Source organism: Filicampus tigris, chromosome 16 (assembly GCF_054856515.1).
Source record: "Filicampus tigris isolate MCC_2025a chromosome 16, RoL_Ftig_1.0, whole genome shotgun sequence".
Classification (NCBI taxonomy): domain Eukaryota; kingdom Metazoa; phylum Chordata; class Actinopteri; order Syngnathiformes; family Syngnathidae; genus Filicampus; species Filicampus tigris.
Window position 1 is genome coordinate 1,528,922 of NC_141232.1, and position 18,285 is coordinate 1,547,206.

At 44.5% G+C, this 18,285-nt stretch overlaps 1 protein-coding gene across 2 annotated transcripts in view; it reads right to left on the reverse strand.

Moving 5' to 3' along the window:
- Positions 1 to 947: 947 nt before the first annotated feature.
- The window catches only part of prkcab (protein kinase C, alpha, b), a 63,496-nt gene continuing 46,158 nt past the window's right edge, over positions 948 to 18,285 (reverse strand). The window contains exons 6-17 of one of the 2 annotated variants that reach the window (XM_086055450.1): positions 13,789 to 13,945; positions 13,512 to 13,646; positions 13,265 to 13,358; positions 12,123 to 12,152; positions 9,050 to 9,364; positions 8,706 to 8,797; positions 8,549 to 8,611; positions 7,024 to 7,162; positions 5,882 to 5,962; positions 5,389 to 5,496; positions 4,971 to 5,111; positions 948 to 4,463 (exon numbers count right to left, since the gene is read on the reverse strand). In XM_086055450.1, coding sequence (XP_085911576.1) covers positions 4,299 to 4,463; positions 4,971 to 5,111; positions 5,389 to 5,496; positions 5,882 to 5,962; positions 7,024 to 7,162; positions 8,549 to 8,611; positions 8,706 to 8,797; positions 9,050 to 9,364; positions 12,123 to 12,152; positions 13,265 to 13,358; positions 13,512 to 13,646; positions 13,789 to 13,945 — 1,520 coding nt within the window. In that variant the 3' untranslated portion in view covers positions 948 to 4,298. The remainder of the gene's footprint in view (positions 4,464 to 4,970; positions 5,112 to 5,388; positions 5,497 to 5,881; positions 5,963 to 7,023; positions 7,163 to 8,548; positions 8,612 to 8,705; positions 8,798 to 9,049; positions 9,365 to 12,122; positions 12,153 to 13,264; positions 13,359 to 13,511; positions 13,647 to 13,788; positions 13,946 to 18,285) is intronic. The other variant, XM_086055451.1, reaches the window with a different exon arrangement.

Genomic DNA, 18,285 nt, shown 5'->3' on the forward strand with positions numbered 1-18,285 from the left:
ATGAATAAATTATGAGTGCCGTCATGTGCGCGAATCGCGAGGAGCTGCCGCGGCGTCAACTTTCGCGTCTTACTCGCTGTCGAACGTGCCACACTTCAAATTGAAATCGTTCCGACTTCCGAGACGCTTTGACGTGACAGGACAGACAGCAGACAGGAAGTCGAGTAAGGCGACACAACTCGAAGGCCATGGATTGATTTGATGGATTGATGGATTGATTGATTGATTGATTGATTGATTGATGTGATTGAACACATAAAGACACCACAAAGAGAAACATGGAAAAAAAGATTGACATCATTTCTAGATGTCTTAGCTGAGCATAGCTGACCTGATTTCTATTATTTTTGTAATGCTAAGTCCTTTTTGAACCTCTTTTTGAACACACCGAATGATCCACACCTTTGCAATTCTGTTTCATATTTTTTCCATGAAGTAACACCTTTAACAGAGACACAGATTTGCTACATGTTTGTTCTTCTCTTTTTGTAAGTCTCAAGTTGTGGCCCTCCAGCTAGAGGAACCGTCGCTGACATAAGTGCGGAGACGGCGCCCTCTACGGCCCGTGGACTCGAAACACAGGCAAATTCATTTTTCATTCAACTTCCATTTTTTCCCAACTTCATTTTTTCAAGTCACCTTGACTGAGACTTCTTTCTCATTTGAGTAACAGGAGTGATTTTTCTTTTCTATTTAAGGATATTCATTTCAAAGACAATGAAACAAAACAAAACAAAACAAAGCAATGTCATACATACAGCATAATGCTCTCGATTGTCCCATAAAATATACTCCTATTAAAACTAGACAATTACAATAAAAAAAGAAAACCTTCGAAAGGTCTGTAGGCACCTCACCCAACCCTAAAATTGCAGCTGGGGTAACGGCCAATCCTAGTTTTGTACAAACACACCTTGAAAGAAATAAGTCAGCGCCACACTGACGCGCACTGGTGCATATTTGTCATCCTTTATTCATACACAGTATCCGCCATAGCACAGAGAACGGAACAGAGGAACAACAAGACGAGTCGGGTGGACCAGCGAGAGGCAAACAACAAACACGGCCGCGCTTCTGACTGGAGCCTCTTGTGGCGTCTTAAAATGCAAAAGTTGGGAACTCGCGGGGACTCATGGCAACTAACGGGGATTTACTTGCACGTGTGCAAGTCTGTAACTTAGGAACTGAAGTGTTTCAAATCCATTTAGAAGCTTCAAGATGTTGAATTTAAACATGTCTGTGGTGGTAGACGTGCATGTTTTTTTGCTGGTCAAGTGACGGTCGCAAATAAACTGCAGCCAGAAATAACATTTTTATCATTTACAAGTTTGCTTTCTTAGACTAACACTTGCGTACAGTAGTCTGTTTGAATCCCCATGCAGTCAATTCGCATTATTCTTTTGAAATAAAATGATTTATGTTGATAACTAAATTCAACTGAAGTTGTGTAGTAAACATAAATGAGTGGCTCCAGCTTTGCTCTGAGCAGGATGAGTGATATAACATCGAACAAAATCAAGTCAAATATAATCACCTTTCTAGCTGTCACAGGTGAGCAGGAGCTTAGCAAAGCTGCTTTAAGCCCGGGCCTGCTTGCCAGCAAACATAACAAAATACAACAAAACTTCAAAATAAAAAAACATGAGCATAAATCGCAAATAAAATACATGAAAATAAAATATATCTCAAATTAAAATACAAATAAATCAATCAAATTAAACAAAAACATCATAAAATAAAAAAGTAAAGTAATAAAAAAGTCAAATTAAATAAAACAATCTTGAAAAAAAGATATATTCATTTATGAAAACCTTTTCACCAGGCCAAATGTGTGTGCAAAATTTGATGAGTTTTTTGGTCCATTTTTAGACCCTCAAAAATGTGAATCATTATCATCATTATGATGATAATAATTCCACAGAAACAATGGGGACCTCTCAGCAGTCGCCGCTTAGGGCCGAACAAAAATGAAACAAAACAAAATAAAATGAGCGGATGACATGTTTCCGTTGATTTGCCACAAATGTTCCGGGTCCCTTCGCCAGGCAAGAGCTCCACGTTTGATGATGTGACGGCATCAGAGTTGCTCCCAGACAGATTCTCAATGTGAGACATGTCAATACCCTCATTTTGCGCCACCTGACAGCTGCAAATATCGGACGCCAGAGAATTCAGGTGAAATTTGGCAGCCGTTGAATTTACGTAGACTAAATTACTCGACATGACAGAATTTAGCGGAAGCGAGACGACTCCTTTTTGGCACCAAAAGCCAACAGAAGCGAAGTTTGGATTTTTAAAAAAATTCTTCTTTTTTTTTTTAGGGCTACACGACAGCAAGACGGTGCAGATAATGAAGGCGCACGATCCGGACAGAAAAGGGAAAACGCAACGGCATGCTCCTTCCGTGTTGGAGGGATTACTGTTGATCATGCAGAGGTTCTTGTTCATGCTTAGAACACGCCTCGCCTCGGCTCGGCTCGGCTCGGCTCGGCTCGGCTCGAGCGCATGCACACACCCGAAAGAGGTCCTCCATGCTTGTCGCGGTTAAACAACACGGGGCAAGTGATTCTCCAACTGGCCGCGGTACGTGGGCTCCCTCTAGTGGCGCGCCCAAAAAAAAGAAAAAATCACCGACAAAGTACACTTCCGAACGGTTCGTTGACTTCAGTTCAGTTTTTACTGCGCTTTGAGATGCCTTGAGATACGAGTTCAGTTCGTCGCGTGACCATGCTCATAACTCAAAACACTTGTATCTTCAATCATCATTCCTCATTGGAATGAATGGAGATGACATGAATCAGTTCCAGCCTCTCAAACCCTTTTGAACAGGGAAACTATTGTACTTTATAAAAACACACAGTAATAACATGATACAATAGATTAGAAGAAAATACAATAAATATATGAATTCATTGCGTCTCCTTGTGGAGTGCATAGCTTGGCCACAAGGCGGCAGTAGAATACAGTTGTGCATTCAAATGAATGAGCTTTACTCAGTAATGTGCATTTATAGTTGCTGTTTTTTGCCAAAGATCAACAATACAAGCCTGTGAATATTGTCTGTCACCGTGTGTTGTGTCACAGTTTGTGTTAAAAAAAATCCATTCCTGAAAGCACTGTAATAGCGCCGCATAGATGCTAATCGTTGGCTTGTCTATGGCATTTCACATCATGCGTTAGCATTAAGCTAGCAGACTTAAAAGCAAAATCATGTGGTTGATTTAATAATAATAATAATAATAATAATAATGTTAATGATAATCATAATTAATAATAAGCTGCTCGGGCCCTCATAAATTGTCTGAACGTCGGCTCGTATCTTGAAAACTTCGGTCCCTCGTATCTCAAGGCATCAGTGTACTAAATACACTTTTTAGGACGTGTTTTTTGCTGAACACTCAGGCCTACAACGCTACCGTGTTGGTCAGGATTGTTGATACTTCTTTAAGGTGTTACTTTGTGTAAAAAAAAAAAAAAAAAAAAAAAAGTAGAGTTGACTGCAAAGCCAAATCTCACCTTGGGGATGGCGGCGGAAAGGTTGGGGGAGGGGCTCGGGGCGGTCGTCGAAACATAGAAATCTTCCAAAAAAGCAGATTCAGATCTTGTATAAAACCACTTTGTACGCGGAAACAAACATATTTACAAAAGTGTTCAACGGGGAGGGCGGACGTACTTTGTACAACAAGCACAAGAAACCTGTGGTGGAATGAAACGTACGACAGTTTTGTCGAGCTCAACTTGACACGGAGCAGCACGGAATCCTAACGCTGGCACACAGTCGTAACGTAAGCATGCAACGGCTTTGTGCGTCTGGGAAATGGAGAACGCTGCCGCCCGCCACAGGACGCGGTGTCGTCTACAAAAAGAACTCAAAATCAGCAGTCTGCTCTTTTCGACTCAATGAACACAAACTGCGACTGGCTCGAATATTCAAGCGCTCGTACTTTGGCACCGGTGTGCACGTACTCGCGCTCTTGTTTTCGAAATTCAGAAAGTAGACATTGGCTGTTCGGTCGTGCATTGCAGCTTGTTACAGGAGAAAGGAGGGCGAGGGGCGGAAAGCACAAGGAGAAAGTCTGCAGATTCGGGAAGGGGGGGGGGGGGGTGGGGGTCAACGCAGCACGTTCCACCCCCCAGGTGTGCTCCTCAGTCACATCTGCACACAGCACACAGAAGTAATACCTAGATGTCTCAACTTTGCGGACGAAGGTTTATGTCAGACGGTTGTGGGTTGTTTTTTTTTTGGGGGGGGGGGGGGGGGGGGGATTGGGATTGGCCGGTCGGAGGTGGTCCGGAGCTCATACGACGCTGTGCAGCGACGGGTGGATGAACTGCGGGTTGATGTAGGAGAAGCCGGCAAACTCGCTCTGGTCGATGTTGGCGATCATCATCTGGTCCGGCGGGGTCAGCATGGGCTGCGTACGCGTGAAGAACTTGTCAAAGTTTTCTGCTCCCTTGCCGCACTAAAAAACAAAATACACGCGCGGCGTTACCGGCGCACAAAAAGTTGCCGGTGTTGAATGCACTAAAAAAGGTACTTGAGCCTTTCCAGCTGAGTCCAACCGCACTGGCGGTTTGTGGCCAAATGTTGGAAGTTTTCACAACTTTTTGCCCCACTTGCTCTTCCCCAACAAGGAGTTGAGTGGCGAAATGCACACAAACAAGTTGTGAGATTGTGTGAATTCTCCCCCCCCCCCACAAATAAGCAATCATGTCCAAAGTGGGGAAAACAAAGCATCATTTTTTGCATGAAAGTTGTTGTGTAAAGGACAAAAGGCATGTTTTGCTATCCTTTGCAAATTTCTTGTGCCATTTCCCACGAAATCAACAAACCAAAATAACACTTGGACTGTTATTTCATATTATGTTATAATGTTTGTTAGGTTATCATTTGATATTGTGACGGCCAAGTGGATTTTCTCCATGTTGCTTTGGGGCAAGTCAATGTGAAGATGCAGGAGCAAGCCTACCACTTTGGGTTTGAACGGCGGTTGTATCTCCCTGTTGGCCAGTCGTTCCCAGTCGATGCGCCGGAAGAAGGCCTGCTCCCTCAGGTCCCGCTCGCCCTCCGGCGCGCAGCCCAGGCGCTTCGAAGGGTGTTTGGTCATCAGCTGCCGTAAAAACCAACGACGCATTAGATGTCAAGCAAACTAGGAAAGAGGGCCGGACGTTATCTCCCATGTCACAAGCTCCCACGTAGTTGATTTGAATGGAAACATGTCGACTGTGAATATCATCAACAAACGCGTGTTTTGGACTTGCCTGTATACTACTGTCAGATACCACCCCAAAATAATTATGGCTTGAAAATAGGGCGGGAGGAGTGAAAAAATGAAGTGCGCTATTGCTGATTGTAAGAGTTGCAATGGGATGCGTCAGTGCACGTACGCCTTTGCAGATGGACACGGCTTCTTTGGACATGGACTTGGGGTAGGACACGTTGTGCTCCATGATGGACTGGAAGAGCTCGTCCTCGTCCTCGCCGTCAAACGGCGGCTGCAGTGGAACAAATGCAAAGAGTAGCACTACGTCCAGTCATTTCAATGTCAAGCGCTTGGGTAAGGGGGAAAAAAAATGCAAGAAATCCTGATGGCAATGTTCACCGACTTTGGGCTAGGACATCTCCTCAATCTGTGTTAGCTTTAGCATTGATGCTAACGTCACTGTTCAGAGCAAACATCAACGGTGTCCTAACGTGGCTTTGAGCAAATGTGTGTTATTCTAAAGTGAGCCACTGGAAAAAAAAAAAAAAAAAACAACTGTTGGGAATGTCATACTATGGAAGAAAGTATTCCTAAAAGACACATCGTAACGGGGCGGTTTCCTAATCACGCGCGCCTTTTAACATTCAGATGTTTTGGCATCAACAGCGGGCGGTTACCTGTCCTGCCAGCATCTCATACAGCAGGACTCCATATGCCCACCAGTCCACTGACTTCCCATATGGCTGGTAGGCTATAATCTGACAGAGAAAAGAAGACTGGCCGTTAAAAAGAACACAAGAGGGTGAGTTGAGTGTACAATGAAAGGACAAAAAAAATCACGTCAACCAAATCCACCAAATCAGCCTCCCCATTAACAACTGCCAGCAACTCACAGAGGCTGCAACAAAGACGCTTTCTCCCACCCTCCAATTTACGGTCGCGCGTGTCACTCCCACACACGCACTCGCGCCGCAATACCAAACAAAATTGCAGCTGCGCTTAGCAAGAAAAAAGAGGAAGGGATCAATTTGTGCTGCTCCCTCAATTTACAATTACACAGAAAAGTACAAAAATAGACGGCCACGCGCGACTCACATAAGCCATTGTCGTCAAAGGCAAAAGGAAGTTACAACACCAGGCGGTCATTCCTCACATAGTGGCCCAGGCATTTATTTACTACACTGCAGACGGAGAGTAAGAAAAGGAAGGTTTATTCAAGGTAAGGCGTTTGGCCTTCAATGACTGAAAGCGAGGGCATGGAGTAGCAAACGTTCTTCCAAAAAACGGTTTCATTGCCACTCCAAGTTGATGAATGTGTCAACCTCACCACAAAACGGGAAGAATTACTCATTGTGAATTTAAAACACACTTTGGCTTCACTAGCTTAATGCTAACACACAAGGGACATTGGTGGGCTAATGATTAGCATCAGTGTGGGGGTATTCTAACCCTTTCAAAGGGTTTGTATTGGAACTTAAACTGTGGAGCAACACTTGTAGATAGACAATATAACAATACTCACAAGCATGTATTCTTTATACTCCGCAAAGAACAACTAATATGACAACGGAATTGGATTGTTGCGCAATCGTGGCAGTCTCCATGTGTTATTACACTGCCTCCATGTGGCCAAGACGTGCACGCCAGAAGGAGCAATTTTCAAATTTTCAGAAAGGACAATTATTATCAAGGGCTATTTTCATTCTTAGAAACATGTTGAAAACATGTTGTCTTGCTTTGCTGGGGAAGATCATTTTCCATCTGAAGGCGCCAGCGCAGAAAGTTGTTGGCGAGCGTTTCCTCACCATGAGCGCCTCACCTCTGGTGCGATGTAGTCGGGCGTGCCGCAGAAGGTGCGCGTGGACATGCCTTCATACATGTTCTCCTTGCACATGCCGAAGTCGGCGATCTTGATGTGGCCCTCCGAGTCCAGCATCACGTTGTCCAGCTTCAGGTCCCTTCAACGCGGGCACACGTCACAAAGTTGGTGCACACAAATGCTGAAACTTGGCTTCAAATCACTCATGACCTGCAGGCCATGTTTTTGGGATGGAAAAGAATGACATCTTTCCCCAGTGAATAAATGCACTTGAATTATAGCTTGGATTTGACATTTTGTTGTTTTTAAATTTTGGCCCCATTTTATTTCGACAAAAAATGAATTTCAATAATTATGGAGTGCTGTGTAAATCTCATATTTATTTGCTTTGAAATCTTGCATTTCTTGCCTTATCGGAGCCATATTACAATATGGTTTGTTTTCCTCTTTGGGTGGGCTTCCGTTGTTCGGCCGCAAAAAACAAAAGAAAACCAAAAAAAGCTGCAAGCAGGGGCGGAGCCTTGGGTGGGCCTGGATGTACACAGGCCCGCCCAGATTGACAGACTGCCCACTCACTGAGATTCATGAAAAATATATATACTAACATTTTTGGCAAACTATGAAATTATTTTGGAATTGGTGTTTCGTTGTGTTTTTTTTCCATTTTATTTCATAGGGTATTAAGAAGGGCATAATTGTGTTTGTCTAAGCAAGGTCTGAACTTTGTCATTTTATTTGAATATACGATGTGTCGGGATAGGAGTATTGTGCTCAGTGAGGGAAATATTCAGGCCCACCCTGATTTTTCCAGGCCCACCCATGAGCCACGTTCTGGCTCCGCCCCTGGCTGCAAGTAATGACTGTCAGGTGTGCGCGAACGGGAGAGGTATTTTCCTTGTTCATGTTGTAGAGTGGTTTGATTTGGAAATGAATGGAGATTGAATTCATTTAGCATGACGTTATTAGAGAATTCAACTTTTTGTTTTTTGTGTGTGTGTTACAACGACACGCGTCATCCTTGGAGTTGTAGCCCTTTTTTTTTTTTTTTTTCGAGCCCCTCAATATGGAAAGTCCAACAAGTAGTTAATGAAAGCGGTGATCGAAAGCGGATCGAGTGGACGTGGCTGGATTTTTGTTTCGTTTTGAATGGAGTGGACATCGCGTGGAGTGCACAAGCTAGCGGCTTGCTAGCTAACGGGCGCCAAGGGCGGCAAAACTGCCAGCCAACATCCTCGTGCAGCTGCGGGCACCTTTGGACGACAGGTAGGCTACTTTTTGTATCACGCAAAAGACAAAACACCCAATGGCCAATCAAACACACAAAACAAATCGTATGCATCGGTTCGAAGTTGTATTTGATGCATTTTCAGTCGATGTAAGCTGTATATGTAAGCCACGCCGGTGTTCTCACTCCACATCCAACAAAATGTGACGGCAGCCAAGGCAGACCTTTAAACAACCACCAGTGCTGGTTGCAATCTCACAACTTGTTTACAAGCGGCAGTGTGCGTGAAGTGTCAGCCACCTGTAGATAATTCCCTTCCGGTGCAGGAAAAATAGCCCGACGGCGATCTCGGCTGCATAAAACCTGTTGCGGCGGGGGGAAGCGAAGAATGAATAGTAAACAAACAAGGACTCGTCGAAATCGTCTTGCGTGACAGGAAGAGGAAAACAAAACATACACAGCCTGCGGCTCCTTGAACTTGCCCATCCGCTGGATATGATACATGAGGTCTCCGCCGTTGATGTACTCCATCACAAAGTAGAGTCGATCCTAAACACAAAGTAGACCACTAAGTGACAGGATACTTTCATCTCATATCGTTCCCCGAACGAGTATTGGCACATTTTCACCGCAGGAACTTTCCACCGGAGTTAAGAACTCGTCTAAAAGTAGTGCCGGGGTGATTGTTAGAGGGTTGAAAAGAAGATCCCGCCTGGGCAGTACTACTTTTTGAGAGGTCCAGGACCCGTGCTTGGAATGTTAAGTTACATGTCGTCGCCGAGTGTGCCACTTTTGACCCACCACGGTCTGGAAGCAGGAGTGCAGCTGCGTGAGGAACGGCGGTTTGTCCCTCTGCGCCAGCACCCGCTTCTCCACCATGGTGCACTCCACGTCGTCGTCCTGGATGACCACGTCCTTCTTCAGGATCTTGATGGCGTACAGCTCCTCGGTGGCCTTCATCTCGGCCAGCATCACCTTGCCGAAGCTGCCTTTCCCCAGCAGCGCCAGGAAGTTGAAGTCGCTCAGGCGCAGACGCTCGGCGTTGCCCGAAGGCAGGCTGAAGCGCCGGTGGTCCGAGGGCGTGATGACTTTCTTGCCGTGGCCCAGCTTGGCTTTCTGCGCCGTTCAAAAAGCACACGCGGACAAGAGCGCCTTTCGTCATCAACGTCGGAACGATCCGCATTTTCACTGACGAGCGGCTTTCTACAGGGGCCGTCGCACCAAAAGTAAACGGCCACGAGAAGTGAGTAGGAAATCGACAAACGCGCGATGCTAACAAAATAACCGATGCCCAAGTAAGTTTTAGCCACTAAAAATAGCCAAAGTCCTACTGAATTCTCAGCGTTAGCAAAGGTTGCAGTGCAAAGGTGAGAGGTTAATGAAATAAAATGGCGCTTTTCATTTTATAGCATCAAGGGCACAATGTCAAAATATGAAATATTCCAAGAAGACAGTCCTCAACTTAACAGGTGAAGGCTCGCAACAATTTGCGTTTGTAACGTTATGACTTCGCTCAAAGAAACGACTTCTTGTCATACTTCAACTTTATTCTCATAAAAGTACAACTTTTCCCCCTCATTATGTTGGAAGTGCAATTGAAACCATGCAACTTCCCCCCCTCATAATATTATAACTTTATTCTCTCTAAAATTCAAACTTTTGGGGGGCGGTATTCATTTGAGTGCATTCTTGTCAAATGTTTACATTTGACATAGTGGTAACAGCTGTATTGCCGGCCGTACATACTATATTCACATTTTTCTCATACACTTGAAAACTTTGTCATTCGTTTTCAACTTTTTCCTCATAACAGTACAACTACATCATAATGAAATGATCGCGTTTTGAGGTGTAATATTCGGATTTGATTCCACATGGTGGGTGGAAAGTAACTAGACATTAAAAGTCAACCAAATCGATAAAACCCATGTTCCTATTACAGACTTATTGAAACAAACGATACATGTACTATATCGAGTGAAGTCAAATGTATTATATAGCCCTTAATACCAAGGGATATATAGAATTGCAATATAAAAATGTGAATATGGCGGTTATCCCATTTTGCAAATGATGTGCTCATTTCCTCTACGGCGATGGGATGACAATTTTCTCTCCCCGCTGAATGGCTGGCTGGAAGGATTTCTCAAAACGACGATGGCGGCGAAAGAAGGCAATTAAGACCCTGCCAGCCTGCCTCGCGGCCTCACTCGCTGCCTGCTAGCGTCCAAATAAAATGCAAGCGGCTGTTGCCAGGCCAACAATCTCTTATGTTGCCAATTACCCTCCCACCGTAAAAACAAGGAACAATCTGAGCAACGCTACACGCACTCTTGGTTAGGCCAATTAAGTGCTCGCTGATGTCGGCAACGACTTGTGGAGAAACACCCGAGTGGCTGTCAGGGGGAAATTGGCCTTCTGATGGATGCAACGCGTCTTGTTAACTGATCTTAACACTTTGACAATTGTGCTTTTCCTTCCGTGTGACATCAAAATGATAACAAAGAGAATGCGCAGGTCCAGGGGGCAGCACAATACAGAGTTACACAACACGAGGCATAGTCAGTCGCAGTAATATTAGTCGTTCAATGCCGAGGATAAAGAATACACTCCTGTGAGTATTGTTATTTTGCCTCTCTAAACATGTTGATGTTCAAATCACGGTTGCTAAAAGGGTTAGAACTACCACAACATCGCTGCTGGTTTAGTTAGCCCATCTATGGCATAATACCTTTTGTGTTAGCCTTAATAGATGAGTAAATTATGTGGTTTGAAATATAAAAATCAACAACATGTTGTTCTCATTGTTTTAGGACTACAACTCCACCAGGAATGGCAATGCCCAGCTTGGGTAAAAAGCACTTGGCAAAGAATTGCTCACTATCCCCTGGCGCTAGTAGCGCTAGTGACTAAAATGTTTGCTCACAACTCTAGACCAAAGAGTTGTCCGAGTGATGGCTCGTTTGGCGAGCTGTATAACCATCAGAGCTGGGCATTTGACTACAAATTGAGCGTCCGTTATTTGTCATCCGTCTGCAGCGTGGGTACCCTTCCGTCGTCCGTCATTTGCCTTTTTTAGGCCGGTCCGCCTCTCATTTTACACGACGGTCCGTCGGCGAGTCCGACTAAACTAGCACTAGCACGCCCCCTCCCCCCCAGTCTTGTACAGTACTACTACACTGCGCTGTACACATACATAAAGTATAGAACACTGCCACCATGTGGACAGATTGAGCATGCACGCCAGGATGTTCGTTCAAGTGAGTCGAGCAGCAAAAGAGGACGTGAGTTAGTACATAAACATATCGATTAAAAATGTTTTTTCGCTGGTGAAAATTGAGCGGTGTAAGTACCCCACAAAAACGAAATATTAGACGTTAAATGTGCACTTTCAAGCCCAGAAAAAAACGACAATCTAACAATCATGGCAGATCACTTTTTCTTTCTTGCTTTTTTTCCTATCGTCGCTCTTGTTGCATCAAAAAGAGGCCCTGCTTCTAATTTCAGATATGACTCATGAGCTTTGAGGATGCACATTTTGCGTATTGATCATAGCTTTGCTGTCCTAGTTATTGTTGGTCGTCGCTTGCAGCGTGTCCAACGGCACGGTGCGCAATTCATGCTCACAGAGACCGGAGAGCTGCTGAAAGGAGTTCAGAGGGAGCCAAGCGCGCACACACAGGCACGCGCGCGCGCGCACACGCACGCACGCACGCGCACACACAAAGTGGAGTCGCTATGTGTGTTGGCCAGGTGGGCCATGTTCATGAATCATGTTCACTTGTGGATGCACAAACACAAACAAACAATCGGGAGTAGTACGTCGGGAGGGTGAAAAAGAGAGAAACACAGGAGGAGCAGGCAGAGTGGCTACCTTGAGGTAGTGGACATTAAAGTGGCAGGCCTACGGGGGAGAGAAGAAACTCATTGGTTAGTTACTGACGTGTTCAGGGTTGTTGTTGTTGTTGTTGTCGTTGTTTTTGTTTACAGTACAGCCAGCGAGGCTCTGACATGAATGATGGTATTGACAGAGAGTCAAAGGCACGGCTGGAAACCAACGCTGTCACATTTGACTGCATCTCGCGCTAGTTTCCACGGCAACCGCGCTGCGTCGCGTAAAGGTGCGAGCCTTTGAGGAGAGGCAAAAGGCAGGAGGCCGGCTTATGAAAAAGAAACAAAAAAAAACCAAACAATAAGAGGCTGTGTGTTGAGACGGGCTAATATTTCCACTTGGCAAACAGGAAGATGAATTTAATAACAGTGTCGACACGTGACTTGTGGGTGATGTACTTTAGCTTCGCAAAGTTTACAATCTGACTTGTCGGGTATCCGCACTCAACGGTCACAATATCCTCTGTAATTCTCTGTAAATGGTAATTCCTCTGTCTGACACTAAATGGCAGCACATTATTTTGTTTGGCCATGATTATTGTTGCCTAATATGGTGCAATAAGTTAAGTTTGTTAGTTTGGAAAAAAAATGTTTCCCGCAAACAAGGATCGTTCGGTATTTTTATCTTTTTGTTGCTCTCAATATATATTTGTGTATTTCTATAAGGCGGATTTGACTCATTGCTGGGGTGGTGTGGAAGCCCCGAGGGAGGGGCAATTACTGCACAGCTGCAACTGCACTACCTTGTTGAAAATATTTTGGTTTGATGTCGTTGCAGCTCTTCTTAGTTTGTGTCGGTGTACCCCATTAAGTGTCAGCGACTACTCGGCACAGCTCAATAAGTTAGAAAGTCAGAGAAAAGTTCATTTATTCCAATTGTTCAATGAAAAAAGTGAAAGTCAAACAGTCCTTTTCAGAAGGCCAATGACCACCTAACGTTCTCATTGCTCTCACGCTGTAAACTAAAATCTTCAGAATGATAAAACAATGAAATGTATCCCCGTGTTTGTGGAGAATCTGTCTCATGGCTTTCACTTTCTGACTTGAACTTGAGAAATCACTTTTGAAATCAGTATTTGCGCGGTATGTAAATCTGCAACTCAAGCTCCCTCCGGCCAGCCTCACCTCAAACTTTTGTCGGAGCTCCAAATCCACGTCATCCACCTCCGGGATGGGCACGTTGTAGTACTCGCCCTCCTCTTGGTTCAGCAACTTGTACCTTAGAGAGACAGACGCACAGTTACACATGTGAAAATTGACCCCCAAAGTCACTTTCTGAGGGCCTCGTAAAGCAGCGACTGTTAACCGAATGCAGCGTGGCCCTGTTTCATTTTGAAGCGGCTAAACTGCGCCCAAACGCCAGTCAACCGACCATCCGCACGTGTGAGCTTTCATCAGCTCGGACACTCCGAACGACATGGAGCCCATGAAGTCGTTCCTCGTGGTCCGGTCCCAGTCCCACACCTCGATGGACAGACGGCGGTCTTTGTCGGATACTTTCAGCTTACTGAGCGCACACACACAGAGGAGGAAAGCTTTTTGTACATGACAATACGGACAGCGGGGCTCAGGCAAGGTCTTTCAAATGTTGACATTTGTGTTTGCCTACCGAGGACAAACAAAAAAAGGTGTATGGGCGGACGACTCACAAGGTGAAGGATTCGTTCCAGCACGGGTTCAGGGATGAGCGGATGGTCCTGGTCTTCTGTTTGGTTTCGTTCTTGGGGTCGGGGATGAGCTTGAGTTTAACGTAAGGGTCCGATAAACCGTTGGGATCCATCGGGATCAGGTTTCTGGCTTCGCCCACTGCGGGAAGGAGCCGAGAGGAGATGAAAGCGACTTGCGCGGATGGCTCAGCTAATGAGAGCCAATAGAAGGGACGGATCACAAAGCCGAGACACTTTACAAAGGTCAAAATGCTCAGCGACTCACTCGGGCTTGATGCGAAGGGGAATTGCGGTACCGGTATTCGCAAAAGCTGCCGGAGTAGTAGTACTCGAGCAAGCAACAGTAGCGACAGCAGTACAAGTAGCAGCGGTATTACAAGTAGTAAGAGTAGGAGAAAGATTAGGAGTAAAAGTTGTGGTAGCAGTAATAAGAAATACTACTTAAAAAATAATTATAATCATGATCATATACATACAATTAAAGAATGTTGCCTAAAAAAAAAAGATCAACTTTGAAGTTCAATACGACTGAACTGTACTTTGGCAGCTATTCTTTCGTGTACCGCTAGAGGGAGCCTGCCTACCACAGTATCTGTTGTTGAAGCACAAAACCCAAAATACAGGAAGAGTGCATATGGAGCACATGAATATTCGTGTAATTGCCACAAAGCGCACGCTGTTAACAGTTTGCCAGCCTGTTGCCAGCCAGCCGCCACGTCACAGGCCCCCGAGCACGTGACGCGGGCAGGGATTTGTCCCCCCGCCCCCACAAAAAAGTGGTGCGAGTTACGCACCACTTTTGAATAAAAGTCAAGCTAACGAGAAAACTGTTGACGTCACCAATACTACTCAGCCATTTTTGATCAGGAGATACCCGCAGGCAAAAAGTGTGACATTTGCCTGTGCGAGGACTGACAAATAAGAGAGGGAAGAGGGCTGTTACATAGCAACAGCATTGGGATGGAAAAGAAGTGTGTATGGTAGGGTGTGTGTGTGTGTGTGTGTGTGCGTGCGTGCGTGTGCGGTTGGGGGCGAGAGCTTGCCACTTTCACCATGGCGACAATATCTACAGTAAATGGCCAGACTGGCTCTCCTCTTTTGAGATTGACAAAAGCATCAACAAGCGAGGACGCGCAAAGACGCGGCCTGCCAGTAAAACATTTTTTGTATCTCTTCTCGATGTATTTGATTGTATTTTTATATATTTTCATCAACTTTCTTTACTGGTGCTTAGTTCACACGCGACAACAAAACACTGCTTCTATAATTACGTTTTCCCCAATTTTCAACAGCTGAGCTTCAAAGTCTGTGGGGGGCGGGGGGGGGGGGCGCCCTTTAATAATAATAAAAAAATAAATAAAATGAGAAACAAACACAAGATTCATATCTGCAAGGAAAAAAGTGGCCAATCTGATTTGAATCAACTTCCCATGCAAAGTCACTTCCCACCAACAGAGGGCAATGTAGTCCCTGTGCATGGAAAAGAACATGTCACGTCACAAATGTTTACCTTTTTCCAGCATGCCTGTGATTCAACCACATAGTTGACTTGAATTCCTATTTGATATCTTATTTTTTTCTTCAATTCCTACTTGATATGATAGACTTGGCCCGTCCCGTCATTGCATCACTCCGACAACACACGCTTATAGGCGCAAATGTGGGGGGTGGTGGTGGGGGGGGGTGCGCACACACAAATGAACTGCAAGGAGGACATGAAAAAGCTCAGCAGCCCACGTGATTATCTCAGCCCTCCTCCCCTTGGGCTTTGCAGGCATCTCTCACTTCCATGGCAACGCCAAAGCAACTTTTTGCAAAGGAAATCAAGCAAACGAATGCATACAAATGAGAATGACAAGTGCAGGAAAATCAAAAGTGTGCAACTATAGAATGCCGTTGGAGCATTTATTCGCCAGCCTTGATGTCCAGTTTAAGATTCACCAACTAGTACTCTCTTTATCCTCACTGGTAAGACAGTTCAGCTCAGCACACTAAAAGGACTGTCTGTTACTGGTACAGTTTTTTTTTTCACACTACTAGTGCCCCCTTTGGCCTGCTAGTATGACCTTAAGCTGAATATTAAGAATGGCGACTAAAGGCTCAAACCGTTTTCTTCAGCATTTATTCACTACCCTTGATATTCATCTTAAAGTCCATGTACTAGTTACGCTCTGGTAGGACAAACTACATGGCACCAGCGAGGCAAAACCAAACACTAGTTGCGTTACAAAATTCTGCCGGTTATCTTCTCCCGCAATGGTTCTCAAAGTTTTTATGCTCAAAATATTTGGCTCTTCAAGTACCACCATAATGACCAACATTAAAACTGTGTAGCATCGTAGGACCTTTTTTTTAAAAAAAAAAAAAAAACTTTTTCTATAACTACAAGATATTGATGATATTATTGTAAGGCAATATAACATTACACAGAGTTGAAAGATTAACACTGCATTCACAATGATTCAGTTCAAAGGTAGTACACGTAGTTGTACCAAAACCAACACGTATTGTACTTAAAGCGGAAGTCAACCCAACGATATTTTTTTTCAAGAATATGCTCCCAGCAGGCCCACTAGTTGAAACACGGCATTCTGATTCATTTTGCGTTTGTGGAATATAAGTTAAGCAGCAAAATGCTCTAGGGTCCACCGATATCGGTTTTAATCTTTTTTTAAAGGACAATGTGGAAAATTCCAGCCAACGATTTAACCGGCCGAATAATTAGAAAAATATACAACTTCATAAAGCTTAAAACAACAGACATGAATTGAAGACTTTGGGGTATTTTTGTCTTCCTATATGTTGTTTTACTAATGAGGACATAGCTCGTACTAGTACATGGAGCATACGACGAAGCAAGCGGAATACGTGCTCAAAGGGCTTCCCATCGGCAAGGAAGTTGCACTGTAAATGTTGATCACAAAGCAACGCGCACAATGAACGTGTGATCAAGGACCATCTCCACTGTCTGTGGTTGCTTAGATACAACGAGCGCTGCTTGCCGCGCGCGCGCGCGTTTCCTCCCCTCTGCTCCATCCATGTGTGCTACTTGCCAACGCGACGGGAGAAGATGCCCGCGTGCGCTTTCTTGCATCCGAGCACTTTTTCGGGCTTGTTTGGGTGTCAAGACAACACGCGCGGACGTCAAAAATTCCCGAGAAGAAGAAAATGACTTGCGTGCGCTTCCATGCTCGAATATGATGTGAGTGTGGGTTAGTGTGTGAAGGCTACTTTTGCTTTCAATACAAGAAATACGAAAATGCAATGGTTGCATCACGGGAGCTGCAGTGGCTCTAGAAATAAGAAAAATGTTTTAGAAGCCGCGGCGGAGTTTAAGCCAATGGATTCCATAGAAAGTCAAAACGGTGGACCCCGCCTCCAAAATAGCATCGCTTGGATTGATGTTACGCAGAATTATTTTGCTTTCAGACCAATATATGACCAATATGATTTCCAATTTTGCAAAGGCTCTACTTTGTTGTGAACTATATTAACATGCAGTATTACAATTAATCAAGCGTCAATGTGGAAAAACTTTAGATAAATTCCTCTTTTAAGGTTACTCAGTGTGGATTGTTAGATTTCATGCATTTTATTCTATATATCATGACTGCAGCTTGAATTATATATATCTTTTGAATATTTTTTGAATCCCCCAAAACACTTTCCCAGATTTTGGATAAAAAAAATGTTATTGGACAGCAACAATATGATAATCGAATGCAACAAAAGATAATGTCATACAATGTAATATGGCAACGAGCCTCTGTGCACTTTTTGGTCAGGTGGCTCTTCTCTGTTTTCTCTTTGTGCTTAACAAATACAATTTCATATAATCAGGAATATGAATGATGCAGAATGATCAATATTATAATAGAACATTTACAGTGTCAACTGCATACAAGTAGAGGGGGTCCCAAGCACACAGAAAAGCCCAAAATGAATAATCGGTGGAGGCGATGCGAAAAGGATCTTTTGACAGCCGAGCATGAAAAATGAAAGCGTCCAAATGTGATCCCCGGTTGGGGCGTGTGCGTGCGTGCGTGCGTGCGTGCGTGCGGCGCAGCAGCGGGCCGCCAGCATCATCTCACGAAAGGCCTTTGAAATTCAAATGTGTTGTTGCATAACAATGCCACGTGCCAGTTAAGGATGTCTGATAATCTGGGCTGGGGGGTTGCGAGGGCACAATTTCAACTGGATGCCTCCCTTGTGTGCGCCGCCAGAGATCCCGGCGAGCGCGCGCCTTCTGCTGTCCTTGAGTGTGGTGGTTGAAAGGAGATGGTCAACTTCACCTAGCAAAAGTCACTCACATTTACAAACAAATTTCACCCATCTAATTGGATTCATTCAATCCCACATTTTCTTCATTTTGTAGCATTTGACTTGGCTGCACAGCTTGCAATAAATGTACTGTGTATCTTTGTATTTTTATTTATTTTCAATTTTTTGGTCTAATCCCATTTGCGCCTGGATGTGTTG